Genomic DNA, 20353 nt, shown 5'->3' with positions numbered 1-20353 from the left:
GTAAGTCCCAGCGTCTCCCTTGACAGTGGTTCTGTAGCTTCCTGAAGTAACTTATTCCAATACTTCATCCCGATAATTAGAAAATTTTCTTTAAATATTCCTTGCTGAAAATCAAAGTGTTTACTTTGTATCCTAAATTAAGTGATCAAAAAGAAAAAAAAAAAGAAAAGAAAAAAACACAATAAAAGCACAATTGATTTTGGATGGATAAAAGTTTGTATTTCAGCAGAATGATCTATGATCCCAACTTCATTTTGGAGAAAGGAAATTCCCCCCCCCAAAATTCTTTTGATCTTTATTCATAGTTCAGCTGTTCCAAAGACCATGTCATTCTTGTAATCCTCTAGTGAAACTATGTTTTCTAAAAGTAGGTACAGTATTACTGGTGAGGTATGACCAGCACCAACTGGCATGGAATGATTACCTTCTGTTCTTTGTATATAACACTCATATTCATGTTTGGCTGCAGCTCTGGATGTCTGCAAGGTTATGATTATAATGAAAAACATCCTTTTTCTTCAGAATGGTGTGCAGCATGGAATAAATTCAAACTGCAATACCAGTGGTGGAAATTCAGCAGTTTCAGTCCCCATAAATCTTTCAAACAACTCAAGAGTTACTTCATGTGCAGTTTATGAACCTGGTACTTTTCTGCAGTATTGTTTTGCAGTATTGTCCATTTGTATCTGTCTCTCTGACTTCTCCTTCCAAATTATGGCAGTTTGACCTTGTCTTGATGTTCCTCAGGTTGATTTTGGGTAATTTACATATTTCGAAGTCTGAGCACGTCTTCTGAAGTGCTTACATTTCCTCTCAGCTTGGTGTCATTTGCTACTTATAACTGTACTTTCTATTCCATCATTCAGTTTATTAATGAAGAAATTGAGCAGAACTGAATGTACAGTGAAGAATCCTTTGAGATTCCACTCAAAAAAACCCCACTCTGATAGTGTAGGGTTGATTTTTCACATAACTGTGCATGTACATTATGGTTGTTATATGGAAAGAGTGTCAAAGGACTTAATAAAGTAAAACTATTTCATCATGACTGTTTCCCTTTTGTCTACTAAGTCAGTTATTCTATCAGAAGAAATTAGACTGGTTTGACATGATATGTTCTTGACAAACAACTGCTGGCTGTTTCTTATCACCTTACTGTCCTCTAGTGCTTATAAATTGATCATTTTACAGTTGATGGTGCAAGAGAGTGCAAAATTGAAATTGCCTAGAAATGAAAATTAAAATAAAGCTGACCAGCATTTTAATTTTCCAGAATGAATGAGGTACAGAAAAATATTAACATAAAAAATGAAGATTATATTAGATTTTCAAACTTCTTTCATTTAAAAAATCAGGTTGGTGACACTGACACTGAAAAATAAAATTTCTAGCTATGCTATTGAAATGAAATTTTCTCATTCAATTAAATATAACAGTATTTTTCTGTATATGCACAATTAAAAGCTCTATAGCGTTGTATACTTAGCACATATATAGCGCATATATATTACATATTTGTTGCAAAATTGAGCTTGCAATGCCATAATTTATGGGGATAACATGATAATTTCAAAGTTAGGAACAAGATCACTTCATTTTAGAAATCAATTTTACCTTTCAAAATTCTTGAAGTTGATCCATGCAGCATTCTTGCTTTAAGCATAAAAAACCCCACTAAGTCCCGCAACCCTTTGTTTGTTTCTGTTCAGTTTGAATTATGATATCAGAAGATAAAAAAACTCTCTGTAAAATATTTTTATAGCAAATTTAAATGTTTTGATTGGTCTCTGCATTGCTATTTCCGTCATTTGTAAAAACATGTTTTCTTTTGTCCTTAGATTGCTATCTTTTAAATTATTTTTCCCTATATTAACTATTTTGATTATTCCAAGTATCAAGTCAGAGTAAAAACCAGTGAAAACATCAGAATCTAGATTAAAAATATAATTTGTACATTTTAGCAATAAAAATTTCTTTTCAATTTCTGGTTGAATTGTATAGTGTGTATTCTGACTCCTTCTGAATGAAAGTAATTCAAGGTGGTCGCAGTAGATTGTTATCTTGGAGTATACCATTCTGCTGTTCCTCAGAATATCAACTCTGGCTGATATTCTCAGATATACATGAGATGCACAGCTCAGGTACACAACCACTTTACAGAATGGGACTGCAAGGCAGGGCTTCAGAACATCTACATTTGCCTACTGCAGCTTCTAAGTTTCCATCTTGACCATTAAGTTGCACTGAGTGTGCTGTCACTTCTGTTGAAGATTCAGGTTTATTATGGTCTTACTATATTTGTTACTGAGCTGTAGCCTGAAAATTTCTAGGCTCAGTGTATATTTGAATGTCACAAGGTTAGCTACATGAACTGATGCTGCAGTTTTAACCAGGTCTGTGCATGTGCATGAGCTATACTTGACTTTTCCTTTGTCTGATGAAAGTCTGCGGAGAACATAATCTTTTAGTGATATAACCCAGTTTGGCAGAGGCCTCACGTAGACATCTGTTTCAGCAAAATGGCACTCTCACTGGAATAGTTTGTGTCACTCAGGAGGAGCTGAGGAGGAAAGAGCTGGAAAAAGAGAGACAAATAAAAATATCGTGCTTCTAGCATAGTCCCTATCTACACTAGAATCACTTTGACTATATAATGTTGTAATTCTGTGGATGAGCGTTGACTATGTAGACAAGGCCTGCACTGTTAACAAGCTGAATCAAACAAATCTTGGCTTGAAAAAATGCTCTGTGAGAGGCTGAACAGAAAATTGCAATTTGTCATTGCAAGTTGCCACTCTTCTGCTTGTCCACTGGAAATGTAAAGTAATACAAGGCAGCAAAGACCATCTCCCTGAGGTGGGTCTTCATATTGCTCATCTAGTCTACTACTGCTATATGCTTAGCTCCCCTGAGCTCCGTGAACAAGGCAAACAGAATTTCACTAAGCACAGACAAAGCCCTTTATGTGGGAAACAGTTCACAAAAATTATTAGTAGCCTTGCTTTAAATTATTCGGAAATGAAATATCTATTTTAATGTTCCAATTCAAATATCGTCTCAAAGCCCACTTCTGGTGTGAAATCTGCAGGAAATTAGCAACAAGATTGTGATTAGGTGAAGAAGTAGTGTGGCCATTGTTAATGCTTCTGCATTAATCATCTCTAAAAGCTTTTTGAAACATCAAGTTTATCCATACAGCTTTCTTCTTACTATCACTTTTGTTTTTCCTTTTTTGTGCATTGTTCTAACTCAAACATTGTATCTAGCTTTACTTTAGATGTAATCTCTGTGAAAGGGATTTTCTTCTGTGTTAAAATACAGTGCCTGGTGCCTTGGGATTCTTTGCTTGTGTAATGTGGTCTTACCACAATTTTAATAATAATAATTAATCTTTGCTGAGTTATGGTTTTACAATTATCACAGTTATCAAAGGGAGACAGACTCATGGTCTCATGGTCATAGATGTTCATTTTCCTGAAAAAGCTAAACTGTATAAGGGATGACGTAGACAATTTCTAGGCTATATCTGCTCACAAAAGAGTCTGTTCCAGAACTAAATAACTGTTACAACATATGCTTCTTTCATTTTTGTTTTCCAAGAACATTTTTTCAATTGTAATTGATTCAAAATGCATAGATATATTTAAATAGAAATCAGAAAGCTCTGTCAGCCTGAATCTGAGAAACAGAACTAGGTGTACATTGTTCCACTAATAGGAAGTCTCCTGTTTTCTATAAATAGGCATGTTTCAGTACTGATTGTTTTGTACCGAAGTAACTGGGTAGATGTCTAATTACCCTAAAGAGAAAACACAAATGATGGCAGACATTCAAACTGGACTGAAAAATTGTTGCTAGTAGTTAACTGTTCTGCTTCCTGGACCTTGGCTCAGAAATGAGCAAGGTCTGAGAGCCCTTTCTTCCTTTTTCTTTCATTTTGTACATTCATATCGATCATCTCTGCTGAGTCCTAAAGGCAAATGATACACAGTGCAGTCAGAGGTCAAATTAATCCCTGGCCAGGGTATGTAACAATAAACAAGGGAAGGAAGTGAACTACTTCTGAGAAACTGAGTTCCCTCCAGCACCCTTTCCATTTACACACAGCTAGACATTGTGCTTTATATGTAATTATAGTGATTTAGTTAAAGGTGCTTACCAGTCAGAGACATAATATCCTGCTTATCTGATAATTACATGGCTGGTCTGGACCATTGAGTAGGTTGTTAACACTGTCAATCTTTTGCACCAAAATGAAGTGTTTCCTCATATTTTTACTTGCTATGTATGGCCTTTATATCTACCTGCAGTTTTTTGTTTGTTTCATAAAGGAGCATGTAGTGAGTCTACCTTGCTTAAATTTTTATGCCTTAATCAAATTTTATACAATAAAACCAGTTCTTGTAACATAAAACTGAAAAGTTCTTTACAGTAAAGGATAGAATATAATTGAAAAATTATCTCTGGCTTTTTGTAGCACTGCTTATAAACATTAAAAAGGTGATAGTTTTGTTTATAATCCTGAATCTATTCTGCACATTCCATTCATTACTGTACTTAATGCAAATTGAATGTTAAATCTCCTTAAGTGGAATCCTCTGCCTGCCTTGTGTTTGGGACTGGAATCAGTATGGGAAAGAATTACATTTTGGAGATGGAAATCAGCCAAAATAATATCTCTGTGGCTGTCAGTGGGACCAAATTTTTACAAAATTAAATGTGCCACAGATGGGTAGCATAGAAATGAAATAAAATATATGTAATCTTTCCCGCCTTGGAGGAAAAGAACCAACTAAGCAATCACTGTGATAGGTACCCTGAAGAGAGTTATGTTCAAATGCTATACCCTGACCTCGATGCTTTACAGCTTTTCTGGCTGCCCTTCCTGTTTGGCAATATTTATTTCAAACTGACACCATCACTAAAATGATTTCCCATTTATCAAATCTATTTATGGTGTCTTGAATGGATATAATGATTCTGTTAATTGTTTTGGAAATGCCACCGTCTCTAACTAATCCAGATCACTAAGGCCTGTATTCAGAAAAAAACAAATGACTACCTCAGGTAGCTGACCAGACACTGGACATCAAATGCAGCAGTATGGGCAGACTCTTAGACCTATTTGTATCTTCTAATCCATAGTGGTGTTTTCGTTGGTGCTAGTCATTTTTGGCTCTTCTTCAGTCACCTCTGACTCCGGTGTTACTCATTTACTGATTATATAATCCCATGGTCTCACATGTCAGCTTCCCCTCAAAAAAGAAGAATTAGTGATTACAGATATAGCTATTTTTTTCATTACAACTTGATTTCCACGTGTTCACTGGTTCTAGATGTTGGCAATCCAGTGTCTAATATTTAGGAAGCAGCTACACCCAAATCCAGGCTAAGAATTACTTCCTGAATATTTACTTCTCAAGAACAGAAAAGATCTCAGAAGATCACATTGCATATTGTGCATGTGCGCTACAAAAGCATGTGTTGAAGAGTTCAAGAAAGGAATAGTCTAAAGCAGGATCATGGTATTCAACTTTTTCATCTCTGAATGCTATTATCTCAGGCCAGACTCCAGGTAGCTGGACATCAACAGGCATCAGTACATGCCAAAGGTGTAATAGGAGATGCCTACTGTGAAAAAACTAAGTGTATTTCCAAAACCTAAACGGTGGTACTGAATATAATGTCTTTTGTTCCTTCTGCCACCTGTGTAGTATTGATGTATTTAAACCTTCAACAGGTTTCTGTTCCATAGGATTTGGCTCTAATCATTTTCTATTCAAGCAGGAATTGCATATTTTCTTTCTCAGTGTGCTTCTTTTATTTTCTGGCAGGTGACCTGAGCTCTTGGGATCTTCTGATTTGCTTGTCTTCCAGAAAAACTGATGGTAGTAGCTGCTTTCAAATAGATGACTTGCATCATCTAGAGTTATTCCAGAAGGTACATGATTATGTGTTATTCTTTGTGGGATTGAGGGGACAGGTCTATCCCAAATTTTCAGCACTCAAAAAAAAAAAAAAAAAAAAAAAAAAAAAAAAGAAAAGAAAAAAAAAAGCACACAAAAAAAGAGTATCTGGTGATGATTTTACAGTACGGCAACATAGTTTAACAACTATAAAAAGTTTTATCAAGTTTCATATCTACTGAAAAATATTTATCACATATCAACATTTAATTCTTCTTTGTATCACATCCAGAGTAATCAAGAGTAATTTCTTATACTCTAATATTTTGGATGAAAATGTTTCAGTGAAAACACTGAAAATTGTTACAACTAAATGTCACATTTCACTCTTCTCCAACTTGAACTTTTCTTTCTGAGCAAACCCTCTTGGGGTCCCTCAAAAAGCAGCCCACACAGAAAAGGGGACTGCAAAAGTCAGAGCAAATTTAAACAAATATCCCATTGGAAAAAAGAAAATTTAGAAATGGAGGGAAACAGCTAGAACATGTATGCACTATTTCTGGATAATAGCTTTGGCAGAAGATAAAGCTGGACTAATTCAGGCTTCACATCTTATATAATTGTTGAGTTTCAGCTAATGCATTTACTCCTTTGTAAACATTATTTGGGCACCTCTCCAAACAATGACAGTGCTCCTACAATTGATAATGTGTGAGTTGGGCTGATGTCCATCCAGGGCCTTCACAGGAGTTACTTGGGCTCTGCTGTGGCACAAAAATTTGCTTATTCACTGTCTAGAGCATCAGTGATGCCAATATTTACTTGTATTTTCAAGGTTGCTTTTTTTCACTTGAGAATGTTGTGGACAGTTTAGATTACTTAGATATGCACATATCTAAATAAGAACCTGATCTGTTGGTAAAAATACATGTGGCTTGTTTAAATTGTAGTCTTTTTTTGATTAAAAACATGTGACCAAACTATGGATACAGTTTCGCTCATGTTTCAAATAATTATTTTATATATATTTATAAAACTATATTTTTATATACACACACATATATATATATATACACACACATATATAAATAACAAATAATTATTGCAAGACCCAAAATGTAGTCTTTGATCTGTGGGCTTGGGAGAAACACAGATGCTTTTAAAAGGGATGTAGTTCAGCTACAAAGCATATTCATGGGGATTCAGAAGAACAATGTGTATCCACAGAACCTGGAGCTAGGAGCATATTGGACTCCTCTGGGGGATGATACCATGCCTCAGTGTATACAAAATGAAATTTTTACAGCAGCTTCACTTTGCTAAAAATACAGACACTTTGGTTGCAGGTTCAGTTAATAAAGCATCCCAGGCTTCTGCAAACCATTTGTTTCTCATTCTACTGATTAATATTGTATCCAGGTTTCTAATAATTTGCAATGTAATAATCCTCACAGCACTCTGCAATGTCCGGATGTTTCGTATATGGATAATGGAGACATAGGTGATCAAAGGAGTTGTTCAGGTTCCCTCAGGAAGACTACAGCGCAGCAGGGGCTTAAATCAGATGGCTTTAAGTATTGGACTAATGTTACGGTCTGCTGGCATGCCCGTACCACAGTGCAGCACCACTCCTTGCAGTAAAGTCTGGATATATTTTAGCTGTGTTAGCTTACCATTGTGCCCAAGCATAGAAATTCAAGAGGCAGAGCTTAACTCAGCTACAGACCCAGGTTAAGGATATGAAGCTTTGTGGAACTGCAGACGGCTTGGCTGCTCCCACAGTGCGCTCTTCTTCGCTCCCCCTTGCCAGGCTATCACAGGCAGCATGGTGTTGCTCTGGGTTCACCCACTACTGCAGACCTGCCCCATGTGCTGTTCCCATGCAGGGAGAGACAGTGACTGATAACCGGCAGAGCATGGGGAAGCTGCTCAAACTAAGCGGGGCAGAGAAGGGGTGAGGAGGAGAGGAGAGGCACAAGTCTGAAACTTCATTTTGTGTTGGCTAGGAAGAATTAATATTTTAAGTTCATTATCCTACATTGCAGGGGTGTAAAAGTTGTGATTCTCTACTGACACTGACTTAAGTTTTTTACATGCGGTGTCTCTTCCTGATAAATTAAACAGTAAATCATTGAAGGCTCCAGTAGAAAAAAACATTTTAAAAAATGAAATTGCTAAAGTTTCTCTTTTTTTTATGTACAGGTAAACCTACTTCCGGAAATTCAGTATTTCCTTTGCAGAAAAGAAGGATTATGTGAGATAACAAAAGCCTTTTCAGGTAACTTTCTAATTTCTTCACATCTGTATACATGGTGAAGGTCTTTTAGTAGTCTTAATATGAAGTCTTTGAAATAAGACAATCAGGCTCATACTTCCTGTGTATTTTTAGTCATGAGTGCATAGAAAAAAAGACAATTGTCCATTTCAGACAATATTTGAATTTATGTGGTATATATTGTGGTATATATGTGGTATATATTTTCAGGCTAAAACATTGCATTATTTAGCCATTGCATACTGTAGAAATAGTGTAGACTGTTAGTGTCTTACTTTTGTACCATGTATGTTAGTAATGGTGTTTACACTAAAAAGCCTAGGGTTCAATGTAATATGTTTGTTCAGCTTTATAAAAATGTTGTGGCATGGAGAAGGAGTAGGAGTTGGAGTTTGGTTCCCATCCAGACATAATTTGCTGATAAAAAGCCTTTGTATATTAAGATCATCCACCAGAAGAGTTTAAAGGTTATGGGCCAGTTGCCAGAGAATTCTAATTTACTATGGTTGAGATGCAGCTTCGAACAGAAATTGGACGTAACTCTTGTGCCCCGTATTACATCTATTTAAACTGCAGAGAGACTCATTCTGATCCCACTTATACCAATAATTATCCAGCATCAGTGCTATTTTGAATTTATGATTTAACTTCACTATATAAACTTTGCTTATAAGAAAGCCTTGTTTATAATAATATGATAACAAACCCCTCACAGTTATTACTTTATTTTTTAGCCATACTAAAAAATAAAGGTTGTTTGGTCTGATTTTCTTTTTTCTTTTATTTTCTTTTTTTTCTTTTTTTTTGGGGGGGAGGGGCTTTTATAGATATGCTGTATTATCACGTAAGGGTAGGATTCATCACATCTTATTTAGCTGTTTAAAAGTTAGGTATCTAGTCAGACTGCATTTCCTAAAAGTCAGTAGAGAGAGAAGGGCATCTTCAAAGAATGACTCATTTTGTCCTAAATTACGGGTTTAAAATAAGTGGGTTGAATTACCCTCTGGAGGTACTAATTGTCCAATTATCTCTCACCACTGACAGTAAATGGAGCCTAGACAAGCAGCTTAAGTTAAATGCCTAGCTTTTAGATGCTTGGCTAAAGTTGAAGTAAGTCATTCCTAACTTGAGCATACCAAATTTTCCCTTTTAGTATTTTTTATTGTTTCCTTAAAAATTGATCAATATTTAAAACCTCTGTGAAGTATTCTCAATAAAGAACTGTATATTGAGACTCAGTTTGAATTGGACATTTTGTATTCTCCTGATGCAATAGAGATTGTCGATACTGATCATAAGGAACATGCAGTATAATGAACATTTATCTGGGTCCTGTGAGAGTTCTTTATTGTGAAGTGATATTATACTAGGTAAATGATATATTGTGTTTTCATTGAGTTCATAAGTATGTCTTCAGTGATGCCTAGTGCCTTGATTCCCTAGCACTGGAATGTGAATTAGAGAGTATTCTGATATAATACTAGTTTCAGACAAACCTGAGCAGATTTCTAAAAATTTCAAGGACTTCAGGAATTGCTAATTCCTATTTTGTTGTAACAGGCTGCCTTTGAAACACACTGGTTTGCCCTGCTACTTGGAGAAAAGCCAATTGCAGTAGTTTTTCTTATTTAACTACCACAAACCACAAACACAAGGGGCTTTCGCCACACACACAGCTTTCCCCTTAAAATACGTAGTTATGGTGTCCATAAACTGTGGTACAAACCACTCTGTGTATATGGTACATCAAGCTGTCCAGTAGTTGCTCCTCTTTAGGTAAAGGCAATTTGTATACATCTTATTCCACTTTTATGTTATTACTGTTTTCCCAGCCAAGAGAAAAGCCTTCATGACTGATACTGAAATCCACTTGAAATCAAGGTTGTTATGTGTGCTCAGCACTAGGGGTCTGAAGTTCCAATTCACTCAGTAATGAGGATTATTTGAGTCTGCTGAAGCACAGACAAATATCAGAGGTCCTTTCCTTTCAGTATTCAGTAAATAAAGGCTTTAACCAAAATTAGTAGCAGTACTTTAAAGTAAAAACAAATCCATCTCTTAAATCTAGGTGTCTCTGCATTAATGTATGCTCTAGGGGTAGAGATAGTGATTAAAATACAGGGGCTTATGCTGCTTGAGACTCTCCAGGGAATCCAGGACACACGGTGGGATGGGCAGATTTGGCAAAGATCCCATGTCCTTCTGAACCACCAGCTGGCGACTCAAAGGGATATCGTACAGTGTCTTAGATGGCAATAGATGTCTGTGTGTGGGTAGCTGAATCTAAGAGTTGGTATCTAAGCTCCCATAATTAACAAAGGTTCACTATAGAGTCAGTAAAGTCCAAAGAATATTTACTTCACTAGCCAATACCAGCATAGTTCAGAGTTAGCTGAATTGTTCTCTATAGACTATACTGTATCAGCTAGATCTCCATTAGCTATAATAGGAACTTAGATCCTGGTACACACAGAATAGTCTTTGTAAAGACATCAAAGTGCAAGTGTCCTAATCCAGAGTTTAAGCCTATTCAGTATCACTGTGTATGTGATATCTAATTTACTATGGTTGAAATAAACCCATAGGAGGTGAAATTACAAACAAAAGGTAAAATCATTTGTAGTGGTCAAGAGGGGGGAAAAAGGCATAAATTAAACCAAACTTTAAACAGATATTCTGCTTCCCCTCCCATCCATCAGACATAGCCAACTCTTTCCACTTCTTTCTTTTGTTTGTGTCCTCTGACAGATCTCTCTGCCCAACAACAGCAAGGTTGCTGATTATTAGGATTTGTCTGATCTTCAATTTTAAAATTATTTGGGGAAAAAACAGTTTTCATCAATATTTCTTCTGCATGAGAGATCATTTCTTTCCATATCAGTGGTGTATTTTTGCTTCTGTATCTTTGAGTCCCTAGGGATACTCTCCAGTTTGTATTGAAGAGGATCAGTTGGTTTGTTATTACTGATTTGTCATTTAGTCGGCCTCCCGAGGAGTCAAGCAATCTACTGAGCAAGGGAAGGCACCAGTTTGGTGCTCTAAGAATTATATATTGTAATTAAAGACACACTAGGTCGTGGAAATAATACCAGGGAGTAAGGTTGAGAGGATGAGATTACTGGATTTACTGTGATTGTGTTGGTATTGATAAGCAGCAGATGCTAGGGTAAACTCTTTAAACATGTTATTCTATCTGTTGATATTGCTAGACCATTTTTTTTTGTTGTGAAACAACTGAGCTGTTTGTTTTATATTTAAGAGAATATGCCCCGTTCCCTTATCCTTATTATATCAATGTGGCTGCTGTAAAGAGACTGAGTTATGGGGAATATTAAGTCAGTGTTTGTTTCTTTGTTTCAGCTCTTTAATGTGTTTTTTTTTTTTTTTTTTTTTTTTTTTTTTTTTTTTTTAAGCCAGACTGAAGGTTCAGACTGATTCTTTTTGTATGGGAAAATGTTATGAACTTATCAGTGATGATTCATTTTTAAGGGGCAGGAGAGAAGCTAGGGAGAGAAAAAGGATAAGAAAGACAGACTGGAGAATGATGAGCTTAGGGGAGCAAAAAAGAGTGTGGGGGGGTAAATTGGATGTAGTAGGAGAATGAAAGAGAGGAAAGCAGTTGCTAGAAAATGGACACACAAGGCAGTGGGCTTGTCATGAGACATAAGAATGATAATGAATCTTAAAATTCAATTTGGAAGAAAGTGATAAATGCCTTTTAGTCAGTCTGAAAAGTGTAGTTTCACTCCTGTTTTTGCAGTGCTTTTGGGACAGGAGTTTTTAACCAGATGCCTGTTTTCTGCTCCTTGTGATTAGATGGGGTTTGGACCCCATGGAGGTTCTAGCATGGCTGTTGAATGACCAAGGAAAGCTACTGGCATTTATTGCTCAGGTCAGTAGAGCTGCAGCTGTCGCAGGAACCTGTGAATCAAATATTCCTGCAAATAACCCAGGCCTAGAAGCCCTCTGAGGCTGAAGAATGACTGGCAAAAGGGTTTCAGGTGCTTAGACTCACTGCCACACTGCAAGTGGGGTCAGGACTGGGCTTGGCTGGAACTACTCTGTCTCCTCAGTGATGGAGAGGACTGAGGTCCACAAAGTGAAGAGAAATTCAATAGCCTGTACTCAGTTTAGGGCACAGGAAGGACATACGGATATATGCACAACAAACATTGTCTTTCACAGGTTTTGCCCAAGAAAATAGCGGGAATGCATACAGCATGGAAACAGTCTCCCTAATTTTCCTGTTCCCTAAGTAACCTGAACTATCTGTATTTCTGCATAAGGATTTATCTTGCCTGCATAAGGATTTTTCTGTGCCAGGACCCAGCCTGTGCCAATCATAGCAGTTCCTCTTTGCTCATCGAAATCAGTGATTCTTTTTAAAGTAATACTTTCACTGTATGTCTCCCTTATGGAATTCTCTTTATTAGTGTCACTAGTCAGATGCTTTATTAGTGTCTACAAGTCCTGCATGCTCACTTACTAGCCCATGGGGTTGGCTAACAGTGTTTATCACATAGATGGATTTGAGGTAGACACAATCCTAATGAAAATGATTGGGCAGGGGAGGATGGTACTGTGATCTCAATATGTGATATGTTTATCGTCTGGTGCTGAGGAACTAATGCCCCTCAACCTTCCTCTCCCCTTACCTGGCAAATCTGCACCTGCCTTTCCCCAGTGTCCCTGAGTTACTCTGGAGCCAGCAGGGAATGCAATGACAGAGGGTAAGGAAAGAAGCAAGGGCACAGTACGGTCACAGAGCTTATCACACTCCCTTAGCAGTGGCTGCATTATTAGGTGGTAGCTAGCAACACACAGTGGCAAGGATGTTACTTGCTTTTCTTTATTATCTTTGATTTGGATCATGTTGTCATCTGACATCAGGAGCTGAGGCTCAGTGGCAAGAGTGGCAATCTTTCTCTTCTCCCAGTGTCCCAGGGGTCTCAGCTGTGGTTTTGTTGCAGGCAGTAAGTGACTGGCCAGCTGTAATCACATTGCAGCACTGCTTACAGCTGCTCTCACACACAGCTGCTCTGGCTGACTGTCACCTCTACTGGATACTTGATCCTGGATCCAGGAATCCCTGTGGAGCCACCTATGTGAGAGAGAAATTGTAGATGAAATTTTTATTTCGATAATTCAACATCTTTGTGACAGGAACATGCTTCTTCAAAGAGGGATATTCTTCTTTGGCCATCTGGCCCTTAAAAATGTCTGCACAGGAGTAGTGATCAGTTTTGTGTTCATTACTTTTTTACTAAGAGCCTCAGGAATGGCCAACAAAATCAGCATTTGTCTTTTTTGATGTTAATTTGATTATAAACTACTTGGGGCAGGATGTTCTCTGTTTTAAAATAGGGTCAGATCTCATCTGGGACAAAAACATACTTCTGTAGTAATAACTAATATGAGGAGACAGAAAAGAAGTAAAGCAGCTAAATGAATTTAATTACTTGGCCGTCAGTCATATACTATTATATCTTCTACTTTATTACTAGTACAGAATGATGGTTGTGGATCTAATCACATCACTGCAAACATTTTCACTGAGTCACTTCTTCCAGTATTTTATAACTTATAAGTTAACTTAAGTTCTAGTACAAAGTATGCTCAGGATCAAGCCCTGCTGGAAGATAGTGAAGATTTTAATACAGAGATTTTAACTATGAGGGTGCTTTAGGAATGAAGAAGCAAAGATTGTATTTAATACATACATACATAATTTTTGCTACACATCTGCCAAAACAGAGAAGCAACAAGCATGGTAAATGATTAATCTAAGCTGAAGCTGCTTGCTGATGTTTTTAAAGGGGGAAATAAACAACACATACATTTGAAAATGATGTGCTGTCGTGTTGTCTTTATCACTCTGAAACTTCAGAGGTATTTTCTAGACATGGAAACTTTTAATGACAGGTAAATCAATACTCAGTGGTGGCTGGGGAGATTGAACATGCAGAAATGTGCACATCTCACGTGAAGGTAAAGGAAATGTGTAAAAATTGTCACAAGGGTTTTAACTATCAAGCAAGAAATCCTGTTTCTGTGAAATTAATGGAAACATTGCCAGGACTTCACTGAGGCCAGGATTACCCATAGGCTTCCTAGCCTCCTTCACATACTTGGCACCTCCTTTTGAGTTTCAAAGCCATCCCTTTTCTAAATGTATAAATTGTACAACTCTTGAGTGTTACAGGTTCTCTCTCTTTCTTTAGCAACCTTCAGGCATAATGTGTAAACTATGGGAAAGTACTAATCTTTATTTTAGAATCTTTCCATCAGATGGGTCAAATATTTAACAAAAGGCAGTTAAATAGAAAGGATCTGTTTTCTGTGGCAAGCCTACAATGACCTCAAACGACGGATAGGTAGTAGTTCAACTAATACCATCCAGCCTCTGAAAATCAACACTGAAAAAGTGAGCTTCTAATGGTAGTCATGTCCATGGTTATACAGATTAAATCAGGCTGCTATGCATACGATACATAACTGAGAAAAGGGTACTAGATAATAGGCTTTATTTAGACCATATTTATTTAGTCCCTAGGCCTGGAGGTGCTCAGGAGCCTAGCTAAGACTCTATGAAAGCTTTTTAAACACTTCCTGATACAGATCAGTCTTTGCAGCTGTTTGACATGCCTTTCAAATATACAAAGCCTGGAAAATCACTCATCTGTAAATATCTGAAAAAGACTAGGTTGTAAGGAATCCAGTTTACTCAGTCTCTTTCAGAAATAAGTTCTGTGTGCTCCAGCTGCCCATATCAGTCAGGCGGATGAATGGTCAAGGTGCAGGATGGAATATAAAGTTCTTCCAACACACCTAGATGCCCTTCCAGTGAGCAAGCCTAGAAGGCAGGCAGAGAGAACTTGCTACCAGTCCTTTCGGAATATTATTCTGTATCAGCAGCTACTGGGAATTTATGTGAGATGATTATCATTTTCTCCGCTTTCTCCTGTATTAGAGAATCTGCAATCCTGCTAGAGACAAACTAACACTATGAAAATCTAGGAAGAAGTTCAGAAGATTTCTATTCAGATGAAAAATCTCACATATAGTTCCAGGATTAATGTCCTTCTTCAAAGATGTTTTTCCTCCTTAAAAGAAAAGCAATCAGAGGAAGACTCTGCAAGTGTAAATGTTCTGAGCTTGTGATGTCCTGTATGAAAAAATTAACAATATATTGGCTCAGAACAAAACACTGCACCCTAGTTCAGTTTCATCCCATCTCTGGCTTTGTGCTTCAGGAAACAAGCATGAGCTTCCAAAGGTGACACAATTGCTTGAAATATTTCTAAAAGATCTGAAAAGAGTTTTTTTAAAAAAAAAAAAAAAAAAAGTACTGTAACTCTCCTTGTAACATCCAGGGATAGTAAAACAGAAAGGATCAGGAAGAGGACACATTTGATTTGTCTTCTATTTTATTTTCTTTCAATTCAGTGTTACTTGCCTAGTCCAGCCAGTAGAAACAGCTCCTGCAGCTCCTGTTGTAGGAGAATTAACTACCTTTGCAGATCACCAAATGTTCAATTAACCTACGCATTGTATTCATTAGTAATGTGTGTGTATGTATGGCAACAGCCATGTAAACAATCATCTGTCTGTGCTCCAGGGGATCTTAGTTTGTCCAAAAGCTATTGGTAAACCTTTTGCTCAACCACGTGTTGTTACCTCTCAGGTATTCTTTATTGTGCATGTGTTGAATCTCATGTAACGCTCAAGAACTCTGAGCCACAGATAAGTAAATAACTTGGCAGCCAGAAAAGGAGGGAGGCAACAAATCATAGTTTTACAAAACATCTGAAAGGCCTCCCTCGTTAGATATCAGTGTAGTTGCTGTTGCCGTCCACTGATCTATTTGACTCTGTGGTGCTTCAATAGATTGCAGTTGGCAGGACAAAATTTACCTCCAGTTCATTACCTCCAGTAAAAAAGGGGCAGTGTAATTTTTTTGATCCATAGGTGTTGACTTGCTTTGGTGGATCTTATATCTCTCTTTTACACATACCTCTCCTTGCCCCTCCGACTGTGTGTATGTCTCTGATCTATCTTTCACCTACTGCTGTGGCTTCAGGGCTAATGTGTGAATTCAACTGGAAAGAGAATTTTCTTACCAGTTACAAGGGCATCACAGAGAACAACCTAGGCAGAGAAGAGATTTTTAAGGTGGAGATTGGTAAAGTGCTTCAAATTAGAGTTTTTAGTTGTACCTTTTTGAAGATGTCAGCATAAGAAGCCTTCTTCCAGCCAGAATTTCAAGGAAGTGATATGTTTTCATTCAAACTAAAAGCTGGTATCCAGTTGAAGCTCCTTGCTTTGCAATAGGTCATTACAAATTGTAGCAGACTGTTAAAGCCTACAACATCTCCTTGGGAAAATAAACAGTTTTAATAGCCCTTTAATTACCGCATAGCCATTTTGAAATGGGAGAATGTTCATTTCTAGTTTGTATTTTTTTTTTTTTTTATCTTAAAAGTCTGAGCTACAAAAGATAACTGATATTAAGATTTGGATTTTTGAAAGAGGTAATGCAATCTAATTATCTGGGCATGAGACTAGGATGCTGGAATTCTTGACATTTCTAATTTGGTTTCTCAAAATGACTGACACAATTCAACTGTGAGCTGTCCTCACCTCTTCTATTGTAAAACATTGATGTTATTTCCACACTTCAGAAGGAGTAGTTAATTAACAACAGTTTGTAGAGCAATTTCAAGATAGAAAAACATGTTAATTACTAGAAACAATAATGGCATTGCATGCTAATTTTCATTGATAATAATGTTGATTAACAAATTTACAACTCTAACAAACACTATTATGTCTTTTGAGTGCAAGAGCAGGAGAAGAGTTGCCATTAGAACTGATCCAGCTGAGTGTACTGCATTTGAGCACTAAGGACATATTTTTATTATTATGATCATTGTATTCATTGATTACTAGGACTACATTTATCAAAGAAGGGGATTGACCTCCCTCATTAGCTCTGGCTGATGATGTGCATGCTCTGTCATCTCAAAGAAGCAAGTGTCTTGTGGCATTTCCTTCTTCCCCTTTCTCCTTCCTCCAGCCACAGTGTGGTGGCTCCATCCCACAGTCATTTTGAGAAACCTAGCAGCACAATTAAAGCCATACTTTAAAAAGAAAAAACATTTTCTCCTTTCTCTTGAGTGATAAGCTGAGCAGTTATTCTGTGCTGCCCTGTTATTATTTTAATTGATTTTAATTGATGCATTTTCAGATAGCATCTCAGATAGCAAAATACAGCTTCTGCTTAGTTGTGGAGAGAAGACCTGTCATTGTTGTCCTTTCCATGGTTCAGTTAATGTTGCTAATTAGCTATGACTTAATGAAAAAGGTATGTATGTTATAGGAAGCTTGGTCTGGAAGCACAATTGTGCTTCCTTTCAGTTGTATGCTGTAGCCATCAAGGTAGGTTCTCTCTTTCTTTTCTGCACCTTCTGGTCAGTCCTGAGAAGTTGTTAGACTGGATTGCTGTCATGAACTTCCATGAGTTTTGTGTGACTTTGATCCTACTCATGGTTGATAGACCATTGTCTTGCTGTTTGAAGACCTACGTCATGAGTTTTGAACTCCAGAGGCTGTACGGGGCTGAAGGATGTGTTAGTGCCAAAGTACAGTGGAACAGGGTGCAATTGTTCTTCTGACTTTGTAGATAGCTTCAACACTGGAGGGTCTTTTTTTATTATTTTTTTTTAAGCAATGTAAAAATAAATTAGTGAGAGACCTCTGAAGTCGCCCATGTACTGTGATGGGCCTGTTCGGGATTCTAATAATTCTGGTTTTGCCTGAACACCAAAACTGTATAGTCAGACTTTATCCTCTGGGAATAATTAGCAGTTCCAAGTAAGTAGCTTAGTTTGCATAGTCAATGAAAAAAGAGATCCTTCCAGAAGGCAGTTCAGAACCAATACTTTTATTAGTACTCTGAGGACTGGTGTCTCTCTCCATTGACTAAAGATGAAGCCTAAAATTGCTAGATTGCTAACACAGACACTTCAGTTAGTTAGCTAAAATGACACATAGGAATAGGTGAAGTGGGACCTTTGAAAATTGCCATGGTAAATGTGGTTTTCTCTTTACATGGTGGATATGGAAAATCATAGCACTTGATTTAGTAGATCTGCTTGCTGTGCCTGTTCAGAAATTGTCTGCTAAATGAATGACCCAATGGGATTTTTTTCCTGTTATCTATTACACAGCAATGTAGACAAACAGTAGTTGGTTTTGTCTCTGTGCCATCAGTAAACAAAATTCAAATAATTATAGTGCATAACACAGACACAAAGATGCCAATGAGTGTATAATCTTATGAGGCATTGTGTTAAGGAACTGATTTTGATTAGTAAAATTTTTCTCCTGCTGAATAGTGTGTGTAAGACAAAGGACCAGATTAATTTTAGATCCCATTTGAGCTTGGAAGGCTGAAATGATCTATCTGATGAGCAGTAAATAAACATAGATCATCAAAATGCTATTTTAACAGGAATTGTGTGAAAATGAATAATTCTTTTCCTTGATTGGCTGCTCATACCTCATCACCAGAAATACAACTCAATTTTATATTTAATTTCATGCACCAAAGTGGAGACTATCTGCATTGAAAGAGAAGCTATACAAATATCTTAATAAGATTAGCACAGTATGACATTAAAACAGTAAGTAATAAGGTCTGTGAACAGCTTGACTTTTCCCTATTACTTAAGAATTTGAAATATCTAAAAGTGAAGTGTGCTAGGGTTAATGAAAACCAATCTGCATGAAATAGTGATGTAATGTAAGGGCTTTGTACCTTTTTATCAACACAGTAGAAACAGAAAACATACACCATCCACAGATTGATATCACATCCCACTACTTTTATTACTATTAATATTCACATGACTCAGTAATCTTGAGGACTCTGGTCCTTCAGTCTCTTCAAACTCTGCTCCCACTGCATTCAGTGGCAAACTCAACCTCCTGTAAGTTTCAGTAACCAACACCGTCTAGTGTTAAACTGTGAATCTAGAACAAGGATATGTTGTTGTTTAGTGAACTGAGCTGAGCTGATTGTATGATTACTGCAGCAAAGTCCTTTGGTCGTTGTTCAGATAAATGTTCCATCAACATCAGTTGTAATTAGAGCATTGTGAGAAACACTTCTATATCTAGAAATAAAGGATTTATTTTTAGAGGAAAGGGGGGAAGGGAATGCTTTTTCATATGCAGCACTCATGCACAAACATATAAAATGAGAGTTACAGCTAAGGCTCTGAGTTTACAGCTGGAAGAGAGTGCTTGGTAAGTGTAAATCTCTCTGCTAGCAGATCCAAAAGGGTTTATAGTCAGTCTAAGCACTTGTTATTTTACAATTTCAGTTGATTCTAGTACCTCCTGTCTGCCTGTTGTATTTTGTTCTTAGCAGCAGGAGATGCACTCTCCTTTGGATGCTCTACTGACTGTCTTTTTTATTCCCTTGGAACTTTTTCAGAATTGCACCTCCCAATTGCCACCCCAGAATGCTCTGGTCAGCCTGGGATGTCAAAGACCAGCACCACAGGCAACATGTCTCAGGCTTGGAAAAACAATGACAAGACACATACTGCACAGCCGTGGTACTTGTGGAACCAGACCAATAGTGCACAGCTGTAAGATATGATACCACACTATCATGAACTGTTTGTGTTTCATAATACATTTCATTGAGAGTCAGGGGAGCAGAATATAGGAAGACTCAAGACTCAATCAGAAGGAGCACTTATATGTATCATATCTTTTATACTTGTTTCTTTAATAGCCAAGCTAGTACATGTTTTGTACATGAAAACCTAAGCTTTTATGCTGAGGGTATATCTACCTGGGAGATAAATACAGATCCATGGACATTCTTAAATATTTAGGTATCCTACCAGCTGAGTCACTTTGTGTTCACATCCTTGCCTTACCCCTACCACAGTCATATATATTCCTTTGCAGATAGACTTTTCATTAAATCAGGCACTAAAAAGTATTTGAGAACTGGCTGTCCAAATGTTACTTCTTATGTTACAGTATCACACAAATATTATGATCTGTGACCCTACTGTTTTTCAAGAGAAAGAAAAAAAAAATCTCTTTAAAATAGATATTATTAAACTCCCTTAACAGATGGCAAAACTGAAGT

General features: G+C 37.1%; 1 protein-coding gene across 2 annotated transcripts in view; it reads left to right on the top strand.

Annotated features, from left to right (window-relative positions):
- The window catches only part of CPED1 (cadherin like and PC-esterase domain containing 1), a 149844-nt gene that overhangs the window by 28616 nt on the left and 100875 nt on the right, over positions 1–20353 (top strand). For both annotated transcript variants that reach the window (XM_062583302.1, XM_062583293.1), the window contains exons 4-6: positions 5835–5941; positions 8109–8184; positions 19682–19838. In XM_062583302.1, coding sequence (XP_062439286.1) covers positions 5835–5941; positions 8109–8184; positions 19682–19838 — 340 coding nt within the window. The remainder of the gene's footprint in view (positions 1–5834; positions 5942–8108; positions 8185–19681; positions 19839–20353) is intronic.

The sequence above is a fragment of the Rhea pennata genome, chromosome 1 (assembly GCF_028389875.1).
Source record: "Rhea pennata isolate bPtePen1 chromosome 1, bPtePen1.pri, whole genome shotgun sequence".
Classification (NCBI taxonomy): domain Eukaryota; kingdom Metazoa; phylum Chordata; class Aves; order Rheiformes; family Rheidae; genus Rhea; species Rhea pennata.
This window is presented reverse-complemented; position numbering and strand designations above follow the sequence as displayed.